Genomic DNA, 21,503 nt, shown 5'->3' with positions numbered 1-21,503 from the left:
ACTTTACTTTGGACTTCAGATACTATTTATCTGAATATCTTGAGATAAATAGAAATAAGAGAAAGTATATAAAAAAAAAACACAGTACAGGGTATGCTATTCTTCCACAAATATTTGATCAATATATTGATAAATTATTTTCCTTATTTTTTCTGGTATATTTAACTTAATTTCTCATGGGAATAAAAAAGGAAAATCTGAAGTCAAAAGCCAAGCAGAAGGAAAGGATATTTCCTGTTCTTAACAAACTTCCAAAATAATTTAGGATTGGAAAATCGTTCTTGCTATGTCTAGCCATTTCTCCTAATTATTTTCCAGTTTCCATATTGTTTCTCTTGGTTACATTGGACATCTTGTCTTCTCTGCCTTTGTTCCTCTTTTCTCTAGATTTAGTAGTTTGGGTTTGTTTGAGGTTGTTTTTTTAGTTTTTAGGGTTTTTTTGCACGTAGGTGATCTGTATAATTGACTCTAGATAGATTCTTACATTCAGGTTAATCTCATTCTATAATGTATTAGTTACTTTGGTTCGTGTTACTTTTTCTGTGATTTGGCCTGTTTCTTCACCTATCTTAAATTAGCATTTCCCCTCAGTTAGGCTAAGGGCAGGTATTCAAAGGTTTCTGAATTCTATGCTATCCGTTATTTTGCGATGGAGGAAAGGCAGCAGTGGCCTGGGCGTACAGGAGGAGACGAGCGTGGTGGGGGTCAACCAGCGCTCGTACAGCAAAAGCCCCAGCGCCTGATCTCTGCACTGCTCCCTGTAGCCCTGAGTTAAGTTACACATCTCACAGCTACTTGCACATGAAGCAAATAGAAACTTCTGAAGAAGACAAATGCCAGTTCAAAGAGGAAAGTAAAGGATACCACCTTTTATGCTTAGAAATGAAGAGCTTTACCCAGGTAGCAGAAGACTCAGGTTAGTTTCAGCTTAGCCTGGAGGGATTTGAATTCACCTCTCCTATGTTCCAAAGGCTGAAATTGCTTCCACATCTGCATGGTTGCACCTGAAGCAGAGTAGAAGTGACAGCATAACTCTAGCCAAGGGTGACGAAGCTGAGATTTCTGACACTCACTTTGCATTTACAGACTTTTTAATAAAATAAATAAGCAGGTGTGTACCTTGGAGCAGGTAACAATGCTTTTATGATTAGTTTTGAAAAGTGTCATCTGGAAAAGACAGACAATTGATGCCATCACCAGCTGCTGAGGGGAAAAAGAAGCTTATTTGTACTTAAATTGAAGCTTAATGTACTTAAATAATGTTCCCAGATGCGTGATGATGTGCTTTTTTTTGTAACACTAGGTAGGCTGAGAATGACCGTTCCTTGGTTTTTGCTTTGGGAGTTAAAAAAGCAGAGAAAGCATCTCATTAGAAAACTTTAGTTTTTGCAGACTGAAAAGTTCTCAGAAGCACTAAATATGTAGAAAGTTGGCAGTAAGGTATGTGGGAGTAAGAAAAACCTTTCATGTAGAAACAAGTGAGCCGGTATCCAGTATTTATACTGCTGATATTGCTCACTAACAGATGGTTCTGTTTATCAATAGAGAGTGTAACTACTGGATATAACTCTTGAGTATTATAAATTTCATATTAGACAATCCAAATAGGATGAATTTCTAAGACTAGCATCCTATGGGCTAAAAGCTGCAGTAGTCATAGACTTCTGGTCCCAAATATATGGGTGTAATGTATCTTACTTCAAAGTAACGTACTTCTTCTGGACAGTTTGTGTTAAAATGAGTGCTGCATTCTCCAGAAGATGATGATAGTTTCTCAGTTTACCTTTTCAGATTGCAGAGTCTTCATAGTCTGACACCAGTTGATACAGTCACTGTCTATTCTGAATCATGCAAAACACAGAATGCAAAAATAGCTCTCAGCAGCGGCATGTAAAGCAGGGTTTTCCATATCAAGGTCAGAGAATCCCTGGTGTTTGCAAGCATGGTGGGAAGGAACTAGACAAGATTTAAACACTGCAAACATGACGTTGAAAAAGCCCTTCAACGGGAATATCCAGGAAAACATTCCAATCAATAGTACTTCTTTTTCAATTTTTTAGATTTATTTCTCTTTTGGACAAAATACAAGCATGTTGGTTCTATAAAATTTGCCCAGGTACAAAGCTGGGAAACTTGGTTTAATTTACTTGTCTTTAAATTTTATCAATTCCTACTGGAAAGTAAGGATTAGCAGAAGTTTATATCTATATATATACCATACAATAATTCTAAGGTTTTTCCACAGCTGAAAGAAGTAGCTAGAATATGGGGTTTGTGGAGCTATTTTATTTTGTTTTGTTCTAATTAATTTGAACTCCTGAGCAACTGATGCATATGAGCTGCCCGTTCTTGAGACTTGTTCTTTATGTATTCATCCTGTGGATATGTGGACATTTCCATGCTTTAGGAAATGCTGTATTACATGGAACTCATGATGGGGCTCTTCATCTTTGAGTGCCACATTTAGTGTATTTTTATTTTATCTTCTCCAGACTGATGCCATGGCATCATCAGGCCTCTTCTTCAAAGATGGCAAAAAACGCATTGATTACATCTTGGTCTACAAAAAGTCAAGTCCACAGGTGGAAAAAAGAAGCACGTTCGAGAAGAATTTGAGAGCAGAAGGGTTGATGTTAGAACGAGAGGTGAGTCTTGTAGCTTATGTGGTATAAAAAAACCCTTTCTAATACTGTCATACTTTATTGGATTTATGCATGATTCCTGACAATCTTACATGCTTTTCCAGTCAGGCTTTGTTTAATGCTATTAAATTAATAATAAAAATTGTTTGATAGTGTGTGTTTAACATGTTTTGGGGATGCATGCTTCTACGGATATCCACACACACATGTACCCCCCAAAGTATAATCACTTCTAAACTGGAGCAGGTGTAGTGCAGTATAGAGGGAAAACTTTCAGCTCCTTATGCTTGCAAAACAGAAGAAGCTTCAGTAACTCTTGTTGCTTTAATATATAACCTCTGTGTCTTTCAGCAGAATGCATGATAGTAAATCTCTCTCTTTTTAAAGAGGTAAAGATTTTCAGTGTCAAGGTAATCCATCTCTAGTTTACATAGCTTAATCTGCATTGGGTTCTTTAAGCTAGACTAGTTTACAATTTAAGTGCTACTGTTCAGGCTTATGAATTTTCTTGAATACATTCTGCTATTCTAATAGTATTAAAAAGGAAATTCATATTTTATGCAGAGTGCAACATTTCACTGTCAAATCCCTCTTCCCTTTTTTTTAAATATTGAAACTTTTAAAAACTTTGAGTATTAGAAGGGATTTGATTTATTTTTTTTTTAGTTACATCAGTGTAATTTTGTCATCTTGACTCCAATCTGTTATAGTTCGTTTTCCCAAAATTCCAAGTTAATATCTCTTCAAGGTTTCTCATACAGTTACTGGTACCATAGAGATTAATTAGTGTTTGTATATAGGTGCTCATAATTAATCTTCTAAATAAATAGTAAAAACAAGGTGTTCTTTGCATTATCAAAAAATAAATTATAGAGAATTGTGGTTTTGCTTGCATTTTATTTTTTCCTTCCCTGCTGTGTGGTAGTGGAGTGTGGCGGATATTCAGGAATTTTCAGTTTCCTTCTGTGAAATGATGGGCAAATGCCTTTATTTGTCCATCTAGAACGATTTCACAAACATGTTAAATTGTTGTTATTGTGATTGGAATATCAGTAATGACAGTATTAATATAAAAAGGAAGGAAAACAAAGCCAGGAAATCCTGCCTCGGATTTTTGCTGTTTTCATTAATTACTTATAAAACAGGCATATATTTAGTCTATGCTAAAGTAAGCTCCTATACTTCATGTGTCTTTCATCCTGATCTATACTTTTCAATTTAAGAGAAGTAGCTTACGTGTTCTGTGTTAAAGCAATGAGCTTTTAACTGTTTTGAAGTCCTTGCAAGTTCTAGCTGACAGTGTAGCATGTGGGATATTCATAAATAACCATCCCGACAGTAGTTTAAAATTTGTTTTTAAGGCTTTTAAAAATTGTTTGGAGCCTAGTAGAGAAAATTATCGGATTTGGGGATATTTATTGAAATCAGAACAAGCTCAGCTGGAGTCAATGCGGAAGTATCGACACTTCAGAAAAAATGTGTTTTTATAAGATCATAATTCTAGATATCAAGTGTTTTAAATTGTCTTCTAGTAGTATTCTTTTATCCACATCTTTTGAGAGAAAAAGAAAATCCTAGAAGTAGTATTATTGAACTGTGATATGACTTTATGGATCAGGTAGGTAGAATTGTGAACATTTTAAATTTTGTTAACCCTTTAACTAAATTTTCTTTTACCTTTACTTAGCAAATCTTGCATTACTTGAGTTTTTGGGAGGCTTTAATCAGACTCAACTCTGTCAAAATATTGACTTATAAAACCTAAAGCAAATACATCTGGGAGAAGGGTGTGGAACTGAAGTGTTCATAAGAAAAGATAAATATAGGAAGCTATAATGCTGAAACTCTTGTTCTATGTACAAATTAATTAGTGATGAAAAATATTTGTGTAGAATATTCCTTATAATTTTACAAAAAATCTCAGTTCATACAGAGATCACATTTATAAGTTCATAGCAGATACTGCAATTACTTAAACCATTCCCTGGAGTTGCCATCTTGGCAGAGTGGGACCTGCAGCCTTGTCTCAGCTGTTCTTATGTCTCTAGCAGCTGAGCACTATTCTCCTTAAATGGGAAACACACAGAATGGTCTTCAAGCTGCTCATCTAAGATGATTTTTGAGGGGATTTAAAATTAATTCATTTATTCCATGTCAAAAAATGCTGCATAAAGCTTTTCTCTACTTCTGCTGTGTTCATGAGCAAAGATCTGTCCTACAGATTCCATTTGACAGTTACTAGTTTACTCATATTACAGCGTTTGGGAGAAAAAAGAAGTTATTAATTCTCCTTTGTCTAGCTCAGAGTTCTTACAGTGTCTTCAGACTTGCATGGCCACTTCAGGCCTGAAAGCAGAATTTGACCCTGAAGAATGTTTTTAGAAAGGTGAATGCCATAGAGGTTTGAATTATTAATATGTATTTGTTTGTTACCACTCTTTACAGCCAGCTGTGACAAACAGTGATATCATGTTTGTTAAAATTCACTGTCCGTGGGAGACGTTGTGCAAATACGCGGAAAGAATGAACATCAGGATGCCTTTCAGGTATTGTGGAAACTATTTTAAGAAACCTGTAATTTAGTAAACTGCTTAATATTAAAAGTTCATTACTTACCTTAAGGCTAAAATGCAGTCTTTGCTGCATTGTGGCTAGGCGTGGTTATATTTAATTCAGTGAGGTGATAGGGAGGGAGGAGAGGAGAAACAAATAGTAGCCACCATTCTTTTCAAATTTACCTGTGGCACTTGTTTTCAAACTTAACTTCCAAGTCAAATTGAACGTATATCTTTAGAAAATCCTGTTAGTAGTTCACACATTGTTTTGGATGTCCTTGGCGGAGTTTCAGATATTCTCTGTCTGAGCTCAAGTAGCCTCCATGCTTTTAGGGTATTTCTGAAGTCTTAGGCAAAGGCAAGTGAAATGACAGAAGTAGCTGGTGTCTTCCGTGCCTCCAATATAACGCATATTGGCATACTTTGAATAAAATGAGATACCTTTTGTTTCTTGGTCCTCTAGCTTTCCTTTGGCAGAATAATGAACTGAACTGAGTTCCTTCTCTATGTGCTAAACAAATTTTATCATACATTTTTGCAATAAATATTTGTTATTTATTTGTAGAACAAGTTGATATCTTCTGCAATAATAAAGAATTTTTTAAAGGAAAAAATGTCCCTTTGCAAATCGATTAATAATGTTCTTCCAGAGAGAGAAGAGCATGTAGTGTGCTGTAAACCTCATCAGGAGTTAAAATGGTAATCAGATACCAAAGCTGTGTGACTCACGGAAAAATAGCCTTATAGCACTCCTTTCTCACTTGAATGGCCAAGTGCTCTATCTTTCATGTCCCTGCTGATTTCAGCTATCACAATGTGGCTCTCTTGCACTGGTCCTAAGCCAGAAACAGTCATCGTGAAGCATCCTTTGCTCAAAACTCTCTTCAAATAGCCAGTTCTATACTGAGTTTCCACATCATCCCATCAAGCCTTCAAAGTCCTTTCCATAAAAAAAAAAAACAAACCAAAAAAAACCAAAAAAACACATTTTCTGTAACAGTCATCTTCTGTTTGAGAATATTATTCTGTTTGAGAATATTATTCTAGTGCCATCTGAGCTTCTCTAGTTTGAATACTTGTCAACATTTTAAATATAGAAGTGTTTGCATATGTGTACACACACATAAACAATCTAAATTCCAATTCTAAAATAGTTCTTTCTTGCCTTTGATACTTGAAGTCACAAAATTAAGTTAGGATTTAGGAATGGTTTGAATTCTTCATCATTTTAGTAACTTTACAGATCAGTAGCGCTCTTTGGAAAAAAAAAAAAGCACTGACTTTTCCAATACTACTGTACTTGGAAGGCGTTCAAAGTCATGTTCGTTGTTTATATTATGAACTGACATGTAAATATATTCTCTTCTTTGCTGTTTTTTGTTTTGTTCCCCCCCGCGTCCCTGAAGTGGGGGAAAAAAGATCCATGTTTCTTTGGTTTTGGGCTGTTGCTTTAGCTTCCTTTTATCCCGCTCAGTTCAGTACACCAAAAGTACATAAAATGCTAAATTTTGGCACTTCACCTTGTTGGCAGTTTTGCTGTAGAATGAAACACATTTATTTGGTAAGAAAAAAGCCCACTGTCCACCTCTACCTCCATAATAGAATTGTGAGAAATAGTAAATTGATCACCATTTCATTTCTCCTTAAAAAAGATTTTAATAGGAATTTAAATGAAATTGCAATCTAAGACTTGTGTGAATATTTCAAATAGGCTATTTCTTTAATTTCTGTACTTTTTAAAAAATAAAAGTGAACACAGTTTTATTGTGAACACAAGTGGACATAGCAGAATAGAACAAGGTCTGTTTTGCTCTGCCGGTAGCCAGTCAAAAGTGTCCAATACAGAGGCTGAGCAAATCTAGAACAGTGTTTCAAGAAGCCTTCTGTCTTTCCAGAAGGCTGTGGTTTAGAGACTTTCTGAGGCAGAGTTCATGTCTTCATCTTTGCTTATTTATATTAGCCCCGATGGCTTTTCATGGATGCAAAAATAGCCATCTACGCTTCCGTAACAACATCCTGTGACCACACATTTTGTAATTTAATTACATGTTCTGTCAAAGGCACTTTTGTTTGTTTCAAGTCTTGAGCTTGCTTATTTAAATCAAACTTTTCTTAACTGGATGGCGTATGTTGTTTTCTTGAGGTAACTATTTTCTCCATTCAATGGACAGAGAAAGCTCAAATCATACAATTCTCCCACAACTACAATGAGCCAAAGTCATCTCTCCCAAGAAGTTTTTGGTAGTCCTTAGGCAGATTTAGGTAGTCCTGCAAGGAGCATGGAGTGGGACTTGATGATCCTTATGAGTATCTTCCAACTTGAGATATTCTGTGATTCTAAGAACACATTATTTCTCTTAGCATTTATCCGATTTATCAGTGGCTTCTGACTGTCCATTTGTAATACCTAATTGAAGAAGAGAGCTAACCTTCCCTGCAGTACTTTGATGCAGTACACCCTTGTTCTCTTGCAGTCTTGCAAAATTTTGGCTTTCAGTTATGGTCACTAAAATGTACCATATGTAGGTATTATATATGAATAATACAGGAAGAATTAAACTCACACTTTTTAGGTTCATTTTGCTCAATCCAGGTATCTAAACAAAATCAATAGACTTATTAGATAGGTTAAAAAGTGTTTCTCTCTGTTGCTGAAAAGTAAAAATGCCTTTTTCTGACCCAAGGGACCACCCAGCATCCTAGAACTGTTTCAGCATGGCATTATACCTAAATGTGTTGGCAGATATGTAGTATATATCATATATGTCGTATAGATGTTATCTCAGTGTTTCAGTTACAAAAGGAAATTTTTCTAGCATTTCGAAAGACTCTGTAGTAATCACTGTTGTCTTGTGTATGGTTTGAAACAGGATTTATGTTAGTACCAAGGTTAGATCATGACTGAATTATACCTTTTTTAACAATTGAAGGATATTTTTGTTAAGTGTGTGGTCTGTCAGTAGAAATGAAGCTTTGTTATATATTTCTGAAACTCAGACAAAAGGTTTATTTTACCTGTGTCTACAAGTATCTCTTGTGACACATAATTATTATTGTGTGTAATGAATAAATTATTTGTATCTGTAACTCGCCTGGACTCCATCTGTGCAAAACAGCTAACGGCAATTAAAGGGAATGAAGGAAAGGTGTTGTTAAAGGATTTTCAGACATTACATGTTTTAATAACTCTTCATTGCTTTGTTTACAATTCTGCATAGTAGTACCAAGTGTCAGGCTGCCAACAGCCTGCGGATTGGTAGATACATAGTTTTCCAATGGCCACATATTTTCTAGGCAACATTTCCTTCCCAATCCTTTTAATGTATTCATTTCATTGTTACTTTAATGTAGGTAATATTCTTTAATCAATGTCAAATACTGCGCAGGTGGGCAGTTGCAGATCTTGTTAACTATGTATGGTTCTAGGCTAAGAAGTGATGCAGAAGTATCCCGAGTGAAAGTACCACTTTTGTGTGTGTTGGAATGGGGAGGGGGTAAAATATCAACTGAAAATAATGTTAAACTTTTATATTAATGTGTCCAAATAAGCTTGTGCTAATTCCTCCTAAAAATAAACCTTGTAGTAGAAAGGATTTAGGCAAATTTTAAGTAGAAGATGAACTAAGTGAGGAGCAAAGCCCCTGGTGCTGAACTTCAGTGTCCCCAGATGAGTGCCATAGTAAAGATACAGATACCCCGAGGAATCTGCAAGATCGAGGCCTTTGTGTTGTTGAAATGTGACATGAAATGATAGGAGAAGACCAGAAAAAAAAGTGAAAAAAATGAAAAAACTAGGTGTGTAAAATACTACTTTTCAGCAAATATATTTCTACATAGTTTTGAAATTGCTGTTCTCAGAAGCCTTTACTGGGAATTTCTGGTCTTCTTTCTCTAAGTTGCTGTGACAGGTGAAGGGTGGAGAGAAAAGAAGGTTAACATAGAAGTTGTTTGTTGCAGTTAGTACCCTTAGATTTTTTTAGGGCCGTGTATTGTTCTTCAGTTGGATGCAAAATGTCAAGGGAAGATGATGGTATACCACTTCAGAGAATGAAGATAGTATCTAATGGCATTAAGTGCTTATGGTATTCAATGCATAGAGTACATAAGGAATTTAATAGCCTGTTAATTCTTATAAAATGAGTTTCATAAAATAAAAGCTAAGAAAGACCACATTAAATGAATACTAGCATGACACCATTGAACCCTGTCTGATGGGTATCTTATGAATTAATTACTGATTAGCTATTATTATTGGCTACAAATCTAATATTTAATTTTGACTTGGGAACAAATTTTGACCTTGAAAATATATGAAATGATAGCATTTTAATGATTTATTCTATTTCGGTTACCTTTTTTAAGTGTTGTTCACCTTTCTACCTATGAAAATGCATGTTCTAAAATGTCCAGTGTTCTTTTAAAATGTATATGTCCTTTTCCACTGTCTCCTACTTGATTATTCTCAGCTGATTTTTGCTGTTCTTTCAGGAAAAAATGTTATTACACTGACTGGAGGAGCAAAACCATGGGCAGGTTGGTGGGTGATGTGTAGCTTCTAATTTTGTCAGATAGTCACCCTGCTAAAGAAAATCCATTCGCAGTTGTAAATTTATCCAGGAAACTTGGAAAATTAGATTATTTTCCTGAAAACTCAAAATATGTTAGCTCAAAGTGTTAAAATATTCTTCTGTAACAAGATGCAGTACTTTAAAGCTTTGCCAGTTCTCATTTTAGAAATGCAAAAGTGTTTATGCCAGGGAAAAAAAAAGGCCTTATCCTGGCAGCAAAGATTTAATACTGGAGCCATCTCTACAGTTATGTCTGCTGTTACCGAGGCGTGTGTTTCTTTAGCATGGAAGATATTTTCGAGTGTATGTCTCAGATTATGGTAGTCAGCCAGTTCCTTAGACATGCAAACACAACTTCTCCCTTGTGTGTCCTGGTGATCAGGACTAAATCAACACCACAGACCAAAGGCTGTTTTGAATCTTTATTTGATAGCTGACAGAATAACTCGTGCACTGCAGTAAAAGCTGTTTAACTTTCTGGGAGGCAGACACATGCAGGCCTTCCCTGCGGCTGCTGCTGTTGTTGCTGCTTCTGTCAGCCAGGAGAAGGGTACCAGAGGACATCGCAGTGGGCGAAAGGAGCCTGGGGGAGCTGGGGAGCGAGAACAGGGGACACCGTGAGCTGCGTCCCCATTGCTCTAGTGGGACGTAATGATGTCTTGTAAATCCTAATGACCTACGGAAAAGATATGAAAATTTTTACATGAGGGAAATCTCCTGAAGCAGTTTTCTATCGTGGGTTTTCTCAAGATGGATTTTTGAGATGAGATTACATTTGATTTAGGTTCTCCTGTTGTTACTTTAGATGATGAAGAGCTCTCATTATTTCTCAGGAACAACTTAAGTAGTCTCATGATATCAGTTTGCAAGATGATCAGCTAACAAAAATAGACAAAGCACTGTTGAATGGTAAAGTGAGAAAACTTTAAATACATAAGCAGATAAAATATATTGAAATAAAACAATCTATAACATAAATTTACAACTGCGATTTTCCTCTTCCCAGTCATTCACATGCTTGCTCCATTTTAGTGTGCATTATGAAAAATGTAAGTGATGTACTTTGTAACGCAAAGGCAAAATCAACAAGCTTTACTGCAAAATTGTCTCATTTCATCTGTAATCTGTCTGGCGAGTCCTAGATATTAAATAAATTTATTTTCTTTATTTAGAAGGACAGATGTCTGAAATACGCAACTGAAGTTGCACAATACCTGTGAACCAAGTAATAAACAATTTTCATGCTAGATTGATGTTTCATTTGAGACAAATGTTTCTACTTGTGAGAATTTGGGGGTGAATACTTTTATGAATATTTCTCTGCCACTTTATACAATCCAGTGCACAAGGGAATAGTGTGAAGAAAAAAAAGAAGCTATCCTTAAAAATGAAAGCTAACTCTAAAATCGCTGTCATACGCATCTCACCATTTTAACTTCTGCTACTGTCATTGTTTCTTTGCATCTTACTTTTCAAACTTAACTGCTTCTCTGTAATTTATCAAATCTCTTATTAATATTTATAAGTTATTAAGTGGAGTTTACAAGAGCTATAATATAAAGAACTATATTATAATCTTTGTATATCAAAGGTAAAATTTTAAGGCTATAGAGTTTCTATAATTTACGAATATGAGGTTAACACTAGTATATTAGACCCAGCTTTTAAAAAGGCTGCAAAAGATTATTAGGAGCATGAATGAATGAACAGAACATAAATGTAATGCTTACTAGTATACTATCTTCTTATATGTGATAGCTGTGTGGTATCTCTCTATTCCTTTATTTATGTACCTTAAAAAAAAAACCAAAACACATTAACATTGTACTTAATTCTATGAAACTTGAATTCTATTCATAGGGCCACACTACAGAAATAATTTTATCATAGTCCTTAAGAGCAATATTTGAAAAGCCTTCAAGAAATCTTTTCAAAGGGAAGGAAGTTGCTAGAAGTGGGACATGCAAGTAAATAATGTAGGTATCAAAAATTGTCTGAACTCTCAGATTTAAGACTGAATAATGAATCAGTCTTGTATCTGCCATATCAGACACACCGATTTCATGCTGGTTAAGAATGACATTGAGGAAAAGAAAATTAAAAGACAGTTGCCTTCGTATGCAGCTTCACTCTGTCCACTGAAATGTTGAAACAAATTTATACTTCTAAGGATAGAGAACCAAAAATGACTTTGTTTAGCAACTGAGCTGCAATAAGCCTGCTTTGCAAAAGGCTTTTTAAAACCTTTTGGATTTCAGTCTGCACACTGAAGTGAAATTGTTAATATCCTTCCATCAAACAAATACAGTATTTTTTTCCTTTTTTGGTGACGATTGTGTCCATGTATTGAATCTGTCAACCATAACATGTTTCCCATTACAAAACGTAGTACCATGCTCAGTAATGCGGTGGCGTACAGTTGACAATTCTGACCAGTCTTGTGTATTTTTGTCAGTATATGAGAGGCGCAAACACCAAGCAAAATACTGGGTGGTGATTGCTGTCAAAAATACCTAACATACCTGAATTAAGCAACTGCCACTGGTCATCTCGTTCCATGGGTCTGATCAGATGATTCCAAATTCACCTATACTTTGTTTCTTTGCATTGCAGTCTGCTGAGTAAACGTAATCTGCAAGGACTTTTGGACTAAACTAGTTCTGCAAAATAGAACAACCAACCAAATAAAATGTAACAGTACAGTTGAGCATGAAAGTAGAGCAAAGCTGAAATTACAGGCATCTTCATAGAATATTAATTTTTATATATGAGAATATATGTGTTTAAGAATAATATCCCATAGTCCAAGGTGCATAAATTTACAGTAGCACCAGCTGGAGCAGTTTCAATAAGAGCGTACCTGAAGTGCTGCCCACATCTGTGGAGCACTGTTCCACTGGGGCATTTCTGATCTCATTGCATGAACTCCTGCCTTCATGAGTGACTTCACCAGACCAGCTCTGTCTGCTTTTACTCTTATTAACTAGGCTACACTGAATAGATTAAGTCAAGAATCCATTTGAATTGCTACTTTTGACCTAGAAAGCCACTCTGAGTAAGAATGCTAATACTCAGTCCTATGTTTTAGCCAAAATTTGTCTGAAATTTATTCTCTCTTTGAATGAAAGCTCCATAAAACTTCAGTTTCTTCTTTAATTGTAAAATAACGTAAGCCAAGAAAAGAGGTCTTCCTGGATTATTTTTGTACAGGGGAGATGTGCTTTTCAGTTGAAATATTCTATGCCATCTGAAGGCACTAAGCTTTGGAGTGATCAACCATAAGCGATGTAATGAAAAAGCAATCACACCTTAGATGAAAAAACTTTTTGCTTCAGAAGAGAAATTGGAAATGTAATGTGGACATAATTCTTAATTTATTCCAATGCTGTTCTTCATTACTTTGCATGTTAAAAGGAGCAGACATGAATTTTAAAAAAGAGCTCATTTCTTTAAGATAAAAATTATCTACTAGTGTTTTTGATTTTTGAAGGGGGAAAATGATCAAGGCTTTTTATGTAACCAGTTCTAAAAGCTTTTCATAATGAAAAATCTGAAATCAGATGCATTGTTTTTCTGTTCTTCCTGATGCATCTGCATGTTTTCCTCATTAAAGAAAAGCCTGGGGTTTGACTCTTAAAAAAATCAGCATGTGTACAGCAGAAAAAAGGATGAAGAAAATAGAGGGAAAACTGTACTTATATACACTATGTATTACTTTGTACCGAGAGAACTTCCACTGGAACCAATAAGATAATCAACTCTCACAGTAAGGTATTATTTGAGTAAAGGAGACACTGAAGGGATGCACCTGCCTGGGAACTGTATTCTGTGTTTCAGCTTTATGAACATAATTATGTTGTTTGGCCCGTACTGCTTAGTGTCAAACAGAGCGGTGTCCCTCAAGTGCAGTACCAGTTACATACAGGGTGTGCACCAGTGCCTTGGCAATATATAGCAAGAAGAAAATTCTGAGAATTTTAAATGTCAGTGTAAAATTCTGATCCCACATTTGGCTCAGATTTCTGTCTGACACTGTGTCAAATGGGGTAGAACTTTTTTTTGCTGATGTTGATAATAAGATGTACGTTTTCACAAAGGTGGCTTTGCTGCCTGAGAGCAACTTACTGTGTCATCACTTATTGCTCTTAATTATGAAATGGGTAGCTGTGCTTCTGCTTAGCACAGGCAATTAAGTATTCATCTCAGATTAAAAAAGCCTGATGCTTAGTTTTAAACTTTTTGTGGATATGAGATATATGTGCCTTATATATCATGCATACATATTCATTGAGTAAGGCCCAAATCCCGCTGAAAAAAATATTTTTTAGGGTTATGTGTTTCTAAAATTCAGAATTTTTCTGGATCTCTGATATGCTCATGGTGTCATAATGTAGCACTCGTGTAATATGAGACCTACTCCTTAAATACCCATATTTCAGTGCAGTTGAATATGAAAAAAATACAGGTCAGCAAGGAGTGCAAAATGGAAGTAATAAGGAGGTAACTTCTAGCATTTGCTTGAAAATTAACTGCACTTCACTAGATTTTCCTCTGTATAAACCATGTCCTGAGATACTATTTATGCAAGTTGCCAGCGGAAGAAAGCCCTTTTTGTTACCAGGATATAATCTAATGAAGGATACAAAAATTGTGTTCTGTTTGTGTTACATAATGCCAATTTTTAGGAAACCGCGTGAAGCAATACCTAGGTTTTTTGTATAAAGACTGTATAAGCATTTCTGTATAATGTATCCTTTACTTTATTTGGTACTGTTTTGTAAGACAATATCAGCCCTTGGATTTTGATGAAAATTTTGCAGGGGGAAGGCTTTATTGAAATCATAAAACCATAAACATTTGATCCTGAGCAACCTTGTATTTACTTTAAAATTTTACGAATTTTAGTGTCCGAGTTGCCAGGCAAGGGAGGGAGGAGGAGTTACACTTGCCCTGTCCGGTGGGGCTAGAGAAAGTAATTAGATATATTCTTGAGTGAGGCATAAGCATCCACAGTTCTGCCAGATGAACTACCTCGGAAAATCATTTTCCCCAGACTCAATACTGCAGTCCCATCTCAAACCATAATCCCACAAATTTCAGAATGAGTTGTACTTGAGTAAAGTGTGCAAGACAGGTCACAAATAAATACTGCTAATTTTACTCTTAACTCCTTATTTTCTTTTAGTTACTTAATGCAGAAATGTCCTGCTTTCATTTCATTTCTAGTATGATGTCACTAAATAGGCAATGCTGGAGCTAGAAATAACAAGCAGGTGAGAGCATGTAAATCTGATTTCTTATTATCTCAGTTTGCAGAGGAATATGAGAGAGCTGAAAAGTTGGTTGCCCAGAAATCCAATGAAGCTTGATAAGGAGGCCCTACCTGATCTGGAAGAAACAGATTGCTACACAGCACCCTTTAGCCGTGCACGCATACACCAGTAAGTGCTGGAACACCAGAGACCACAAGGATTTTTTATTTTCTCACTTCTTCTAAGCAAGTGCCATAGAGGCAGCCATTAACAGATGGTCACTGGCAAATACCCAGTATCATATTTGATATTTTCTATGGGTTTTCTCTTAAAGCCAAAATCTACTCTCTATTACTTGCTATTTGACAGTCACTCAGTAGTATAGGCAAAAATTTGACCGAAAAATGAACACTGCATTTTTGATTTAGGAGTTTTTCTTTCCATTACATTACAAAATGCAAATACTTGCTCAAGTTTACTTTGCTTAATTACGTATTTTACTTAGGCAAAACCTGAGACAGCTGTTGAAGTTGGGAACACCTGGAGGCAAGCTACAACCAGTGATGATTTTCTCTCTTATCAGATTTGCATTTCAAAAATGCTTTTGTGTCTGAAAGTATAAATATATATACACCAAATAAAAACTGTATGTGTTCAAATCAGCATGTTGGTGAGGATGTAGTTTAACTGTGCTATAGTTTTTCTCAGAACCCAAAAAGTATGACTTGAAAGTTCTGGCTGTTTCTTCATTTTAAAAGTGTTTTGTGATAATTCTTTTAGGAGAGAAAAGTTCATTTAAAGTAGAAGTATAAATTAGGCTAAATAGGAATTTTTTCTTCTCAGTAAAGAAGCTACATGCTAGTGGACTGACTTTACCCTGGAAAGATAAGAGTAATTGCATTACAATCTCAACTTTTTTTTTTTTTCAGTAGTTCACTCTATTGCATTGGATCAATCACCTGTTTTTGTGGTTATTTCTCAATCAGCTCAGCTGACATTATCAACCGTAATAGCATCCCTTTTGGCACGCCTGAGTAGGCAAAAGCTCCTGCATGTCAGATTTCTGGCATCCAGAAACCAGAGCCATCTGGGAAAGGATGCTTTATTTGGCTCCATCCTAGGGTTCTCTAAGGGAAAGTGGTTGTGGAGCTGCTGCTTCAGTGTCCAGTGCATGGAGATAATTTTTTTTTTTTTTTTTTTTTTTTTTCCTAAATAGTAGTTCTGGTAGTTCCATGCCACAGACATCTGCCAACTCGTAAGTAACTTGAATTTGAGAACAACCACTGCTTCTGAAGGTCTTTTTTAAATAATTATATCCAGAACAGACATTACCAGATAGTAGGATATTTTAGAATTTAGTTTTAGTTGCTCTGTTTTCCAAACAATAATCTGTGATGATGATAAATTTATTGGACCTGAGAAGATGCTCTAGGGATGTAAAATCTTGTATCTTGTGCAGTAACCAAGGAGGGTAAAGATCCAATAAATCACTGTAAGAAGAAAACACTTGAGCAGCTATGTTTCAACACCTGTGCATTGTTTGAATATTAAAAGACATTCATTATTTTAATAGTTTTACGATAAACAACAAAGACAGCTTCTTCAGCAATTCCACAAGAAGTAGAATTGTACATCACATGCTACAGAGAACTAAGTATGAAGATGGAAAATCCAAAATGGGTGAGAATGCTGTATTTTTTTCCTAACCCAAAGCCATAAAAAATTTATATCATTACTTGCCTGGAAAAGTATCATTTGAGTAAACTCAGTAATTTTGCCATTCCTTGAAATCTTTTTATTTGCTCAGTAACAGAGTTGAAGGAATGTCACATCAATTATTTTCTTATATAACGCAGTCTAAATTGGCAATATTTTTCACCTAATTAATCATTCTTTAAAATAAATTGGAGAGATTATGATAACTTTATGTGATCAAGAGCCACAATAAAGATAACATACACCTCAGAAAACTGTGGAGTGTTTTCTAGGAGTGGCCCTAGTAGTTCTGCTACTACCCAGCAGTTCCAGTCCAGCAGAAGCAAGGTGAGCTACACTTAACTTATTTGAGGTCTCCATGCATCTCGGAGACAGTTGACCTGAAGACTAAATTCAGTTTATATCACCTCTCCTATTACAGTATTATTTTTTAGAAGGTGTAACTATTCATTTTCATTTGTAATGAACAGGGGATGTATGTATTATTTCCTATTTTCTTTGAAGGAATTAAATTAGGAATTAAATATATATAGACACACTTAAAACCTTATACTTATGAAGATGATAGAAATTACAGAAAGTTGTTGCTTGAATTTCTGAAGAAAAGCAGTAGTAAGAAAAACATAGAAAACAAGAGTTCAAATCTAATGACTTTGAAGTTGATGATGGCAAATTTCATTACGAGATTAGTTTAGCATAATTTGTATATTTGAGTGGACAAATCTGAAATCCATCACAAGTACTTATTTCTTGGGGAAGCTGTTGGCTATGGGTGTGCTCTTACAGGCTACTGAATCTTTTTATGATAACTATTAATGGTTATTTGTTATTTATTTTTTATAATGTGCTTTGATAGTACAACAAATCTGTTTTTAGGAAGACTCCAGGAACTGATCCAAAACGCTGTAGCCAGTATGGTGCAGAGCACTGCTCTGATACAAATGCCTTCAGCTGACTTATATTTAAAAATAACAACAGGTTAGCTTTTGGCCCTGCAGGAGTTTTGCTACCTTGAGGATTGTCTGTCCATACCACTCTCTGTGTATGTCAGATCATCTGGTCACCCATAAAATCTGTATCATATGCTCTGATGAATACGACATGAATGTAACAATCTTCTCACACTTGATCTGGCACGAGCAGCCGACCCTGAGAGAAAAGTTGCAGGCGTTGCCCCTCAGAAAGTTGCTGTAGTTTGACAGAGACAGAAATCTCGAGGGATCAGCACAACCTGCACAAAGAGTTGGTGGGAGTATTGATTATTGTCATGTTTAGCAGCATCCTGAGCATCTAATATTAAGTTACATTCTCAATATGTAACTTGAAAATTGGCACTGCTTGAAATTAAATGTGTATAAAAAACTGATATCAGAACTAATGCTTTTTTTCTTTTTAGGTATTAATAGGTTACTAAATAATGGAACATATGAAGCAGCATTTCCACCACATGAGGTAACCTGGTTAATTTTGTATTTGTCTTTATCTTTAGAGTAAAGCTTGCATTAATGTTTTGAGATCCTACTTTATTTTTAATTTTGTCCTGCAAACTTTTAGTTTCACTATGTAATCTGTTGAGACTTTTTTTTATTTATAGCTCTTACTTTAATATTGGCTTCTTAAATTTTTCTTATATAATGTGTTATAATAATAACTTCCTGGAGCATTTTCTTACTGAACTAGAATATTCTAATCTGGTTTGTTTTTTTTTATTTTTATGAACTGAACATTGCCTGTGGAGTTCTTAATGGGAACGTCAATTTTTCCAAATTGTTCCAATTAGTTGTGATAAATTATTTTTGCCTGCCACCTACTACAAAATGCTCTGCTTTTCTAAAGCTTGTGCGCTTGATCACGGTTAGGGAGGCTGGTTAATTATTTCCCATTTAGTCTTTTCTGAATAGTTCTGGATAACTTCTACTTGACGATATCTTCTTCAGTAGGTTAAAGTCTACTGAAGACTGTAAACCTGTGAAGTAAATGAAAAACTTGTGTTTGCCTTCAGAGAGTTTTCAGACAGTCTGTGTATTGAAAAGAAAGAAGCAAGCCACACATCTTCAGTCATTTTAAATGCCAATCAGTAGCTTGGTAATTGCAGCTGTGAACTCTGTGGTTGCTCGGGCTGAATATTCTGACTTGATCTTGTGTTTCAAAGGACTGACCTGTGCTTTACAAATTGCTGAAAGTAATTTTTTATATGGTATTAATAATTAAATACTGGGAATATACAGAAGGAGTATTTCAGATAAATAATTAAACATCATTGTTAACGCTTCAGCTGTGCATTACTGACTTCAGGGAAAAGCTGGCCATACTACCAGAAAAACCTGTGAAGCTTTCTCTGGCTGTCAAAACCATGCTGTCATATCCATTTTATGTGTATGTTCCTTTGCTATGGCATAAGCTACTGTTTCAAAGTTTCAGTTAAGTTTAATGAAGTCATATTTTTAAGCCACTCTTACCTTAATTGCTGCTTGACTGGTGCTAAGGGTTGGTGGTTGAACACTCAATTTTTTATTTTTTTTTTTAATTTTTATTTTTTCTTCATCATGCGAGGAAATGAGAATGAAAATTCAGTCACAGTGGGAATGCTGAGACTTGAACTCTGTTATGGATAAACAGCGCAGAAAGAAGCGGGGAGGGGGAGAAGATTTAAAAATGTGCAATACTGGGTAATGCTTTATGCATTGCAGTCGTTCATCCAGGTGACTGTGAGAATAAGTTGATGTTCTGTTCTCAGGTGTTCCTAGACATTGCAAAGGTCACACTCTGTGTTGACATTTTTTGTATGCTTCTTTGCTGACTCTAATGAGAAATGAGTAAAATTGGACTCTTTGCTATGTTTAGCTTTGGTTTTAACTCATTCTAAAACCAGAGGGTCAGCAGATTGCAACAAGTCAATAGGGCTCTTTCAATTGCAGGGAATGCTCAAGATTTCAAATAAATCATAAAAAACTAAATGGCTAAATTACATGCATCTACCAGGGTCAAGAATCTGTCTGATTGCTAACTCTGAAGTACTGTTCTGGGGAATTCTGCTCTCCTCCCAAGAAATTATTTGGCTCACTTGCAGTTATTGGATGAAAGATTTTCTTCACCATAACCGAGTGGTGGGGTCTTTTTGGGGGAAAAGTTCAACTAAAAGAGATGTCTTGCTTCAGAATTGGAGTAAAGTTACAAATGCAATAGATTCTACTTAGGATGGCTCTAGTGCATCTGTGTGTTACCTTTCAACTGCTGAGCATGAGGCTATTCTTTCAGGCTGTCAGGCGTCCGTATATGTCAGGCATGGCCTGGAAGGACTCCTTTTGGGTCAGACTGACTCTCTGTTTTGCTTCTAATGCCTCTGAGAGTCCTGTGTAGCTTCAAAATAATGCCAGTTCTGTTGTTTCCGTCATCTTAGAAAATATGTACCACAGAAAGACTGTGGTTTTCTATATTTTTAAACAGGAGTTAAAGTCATAGAAAATGTCTAGAAGAGGAGAACCGAGCTGACATACCAGAAATTTCTAAAATTTTATAGAAGAGGAAAAAAAGATACTGCAAACATCTCATGAAAAACTTTGAAAAATTGAAATGGGTGAAACCATACAAATAAGTATATATTAGTGAAATAGAAACACTGTACTTGAAGTCATGTAAAGAGTTGAGTAGTTCTTTATAGTCTTGGACTAGTATGGTTCTATCATTAGAGAAACTGGCCATTTTAGAAGCATATGTAGCCATATCTCCTCTGTCAGGCTTACGTGTTTGCTCCAAGTGATGTCCTAGAGGTGCCCATAATATGAGACCTATTTATTAAAAATAGTGAACACCTCATTTAAAATTATATTCAAATACCTAAAAAAATTATATATTTTCCATAGCACCTAGTAATATACTTTTATTTTGCTGTATTTCAGGGAAGCCACAAGAGCAGACATCCCATCAAAACACACGGAGCTCAGAATCACAGACACCTCTTATATGAGCGGTGGGCACGGTGGGGAATGTGGTACAAATACCAGCCTCTCGATTTAATCAGGTATTAGTACTTTGAAGAGTAGCTTGTTTCTGTGATACAACCAACCTGGTAACAGTACATTAACCACACTGGTAAATTCCTTGTCCGTATGCTTTCCTGTAAAATCTAGCTATTCGGTATTATTAGGTAAGACTGAAATTCTTTAAGTTGCTTCTTTTGGGTGGTCTTTGTGCAGGGCTGTTAATTTCAAATGAGGCTGCACAAAAGACACGTAGATCCAGCTGCTTGACAATTTGCATCATGAAACTTAAAATACAAACCCGTGAAGTGGTCTGCTGATCAGAGACACTCTCCCTCATGAGAGCACCTTTGAAAGCGAACACTGTTACCCACATGGACAGTCAAGAATTACTAGATTCAGTGGAGGGAAAATGCACCCTAATTGTTACATTTCTGCATGGGTTTAAATAAACTTCTGTTTATATATCTTATAATTAATATCATAGATTACCAAATGTAACACAGGGAAATATATGTAATTGAAGTTAAGTAATTGTGGTGTTCAGGTTTCATACTTCCCTCATCTGTGACATTGAATACCAATAATTCATTCTTCCTTGCTGTCAGTTTTTATTCCTGATCTGACAGTCACATCCAATCATTGTGCCCAGTATTGTTCCACTGAAGGCTGTGAAGCTAAGCATGCGCCATGGGACAATTCTGTGCTGATCAAATAGTATCACGCATCACTGACTTTCTGATCACCACTATTTCATCTCTTCTAGGAACTGATACCCAAGTTTTGAAGA

At 35.6% G+C, this 21,503-nt stretch overlaps 1 protein-coding gene across 2 annotated transcripts in view; it reads left to right on the top strand.

Annotated features, from left to right (window-relative positions):
- Positions 1–21,503, top strand: part of ANO3 (anoctamin 3) — a gene marked incomplete at both ends in the record, with an annotated part of 222,175 nt that overhangs the window by 153,664 nt on the left and 47,008 nt on the right. For both annotated transcript variants that reach the window (XM_082316697.1, XM_082316696.1), the window contains 6 exons: positions 2,493–2,645; positions 5,088–5,188; positions 15,075–15,206; positions 16,591–16,697; positions 18,130–18,185; positions 20,633–20,754. In XM_082316697.1, the coding sequence (XP_082172823.1) occupies positions 2,493–2,645; positions 5,088–5,188; positions 15,075–15,206; positions 16,591–16,697; positions 18,130–18,185; positions 20,633–20,754 (671 nt within the window). The remainder of the gene's footprint in view (positions 1–2,492; positions 2,646–5,087; positions 5,189–15,074; positions 15,207–16,590; positions 16,698–18,129; positions 18,186–20,632; positions 20,755–21,503) is intronic.

The sequence above is a fragment of the Platalea leucorodia genome, assembly GCF_965183815.1.
Source record: "Platalea leucorodia genome assembly, chromosome: 7".
Classification (NCBI taxonomy): Eukaryota; Metazoa; Chordata; class Aves; order Pelecaniformes; family Threskiornithidae; genus Platalea; species Platalea leucorodia.
This window is presented reverse-complemented; position numbering and strand designations above follow the sequence as displayed.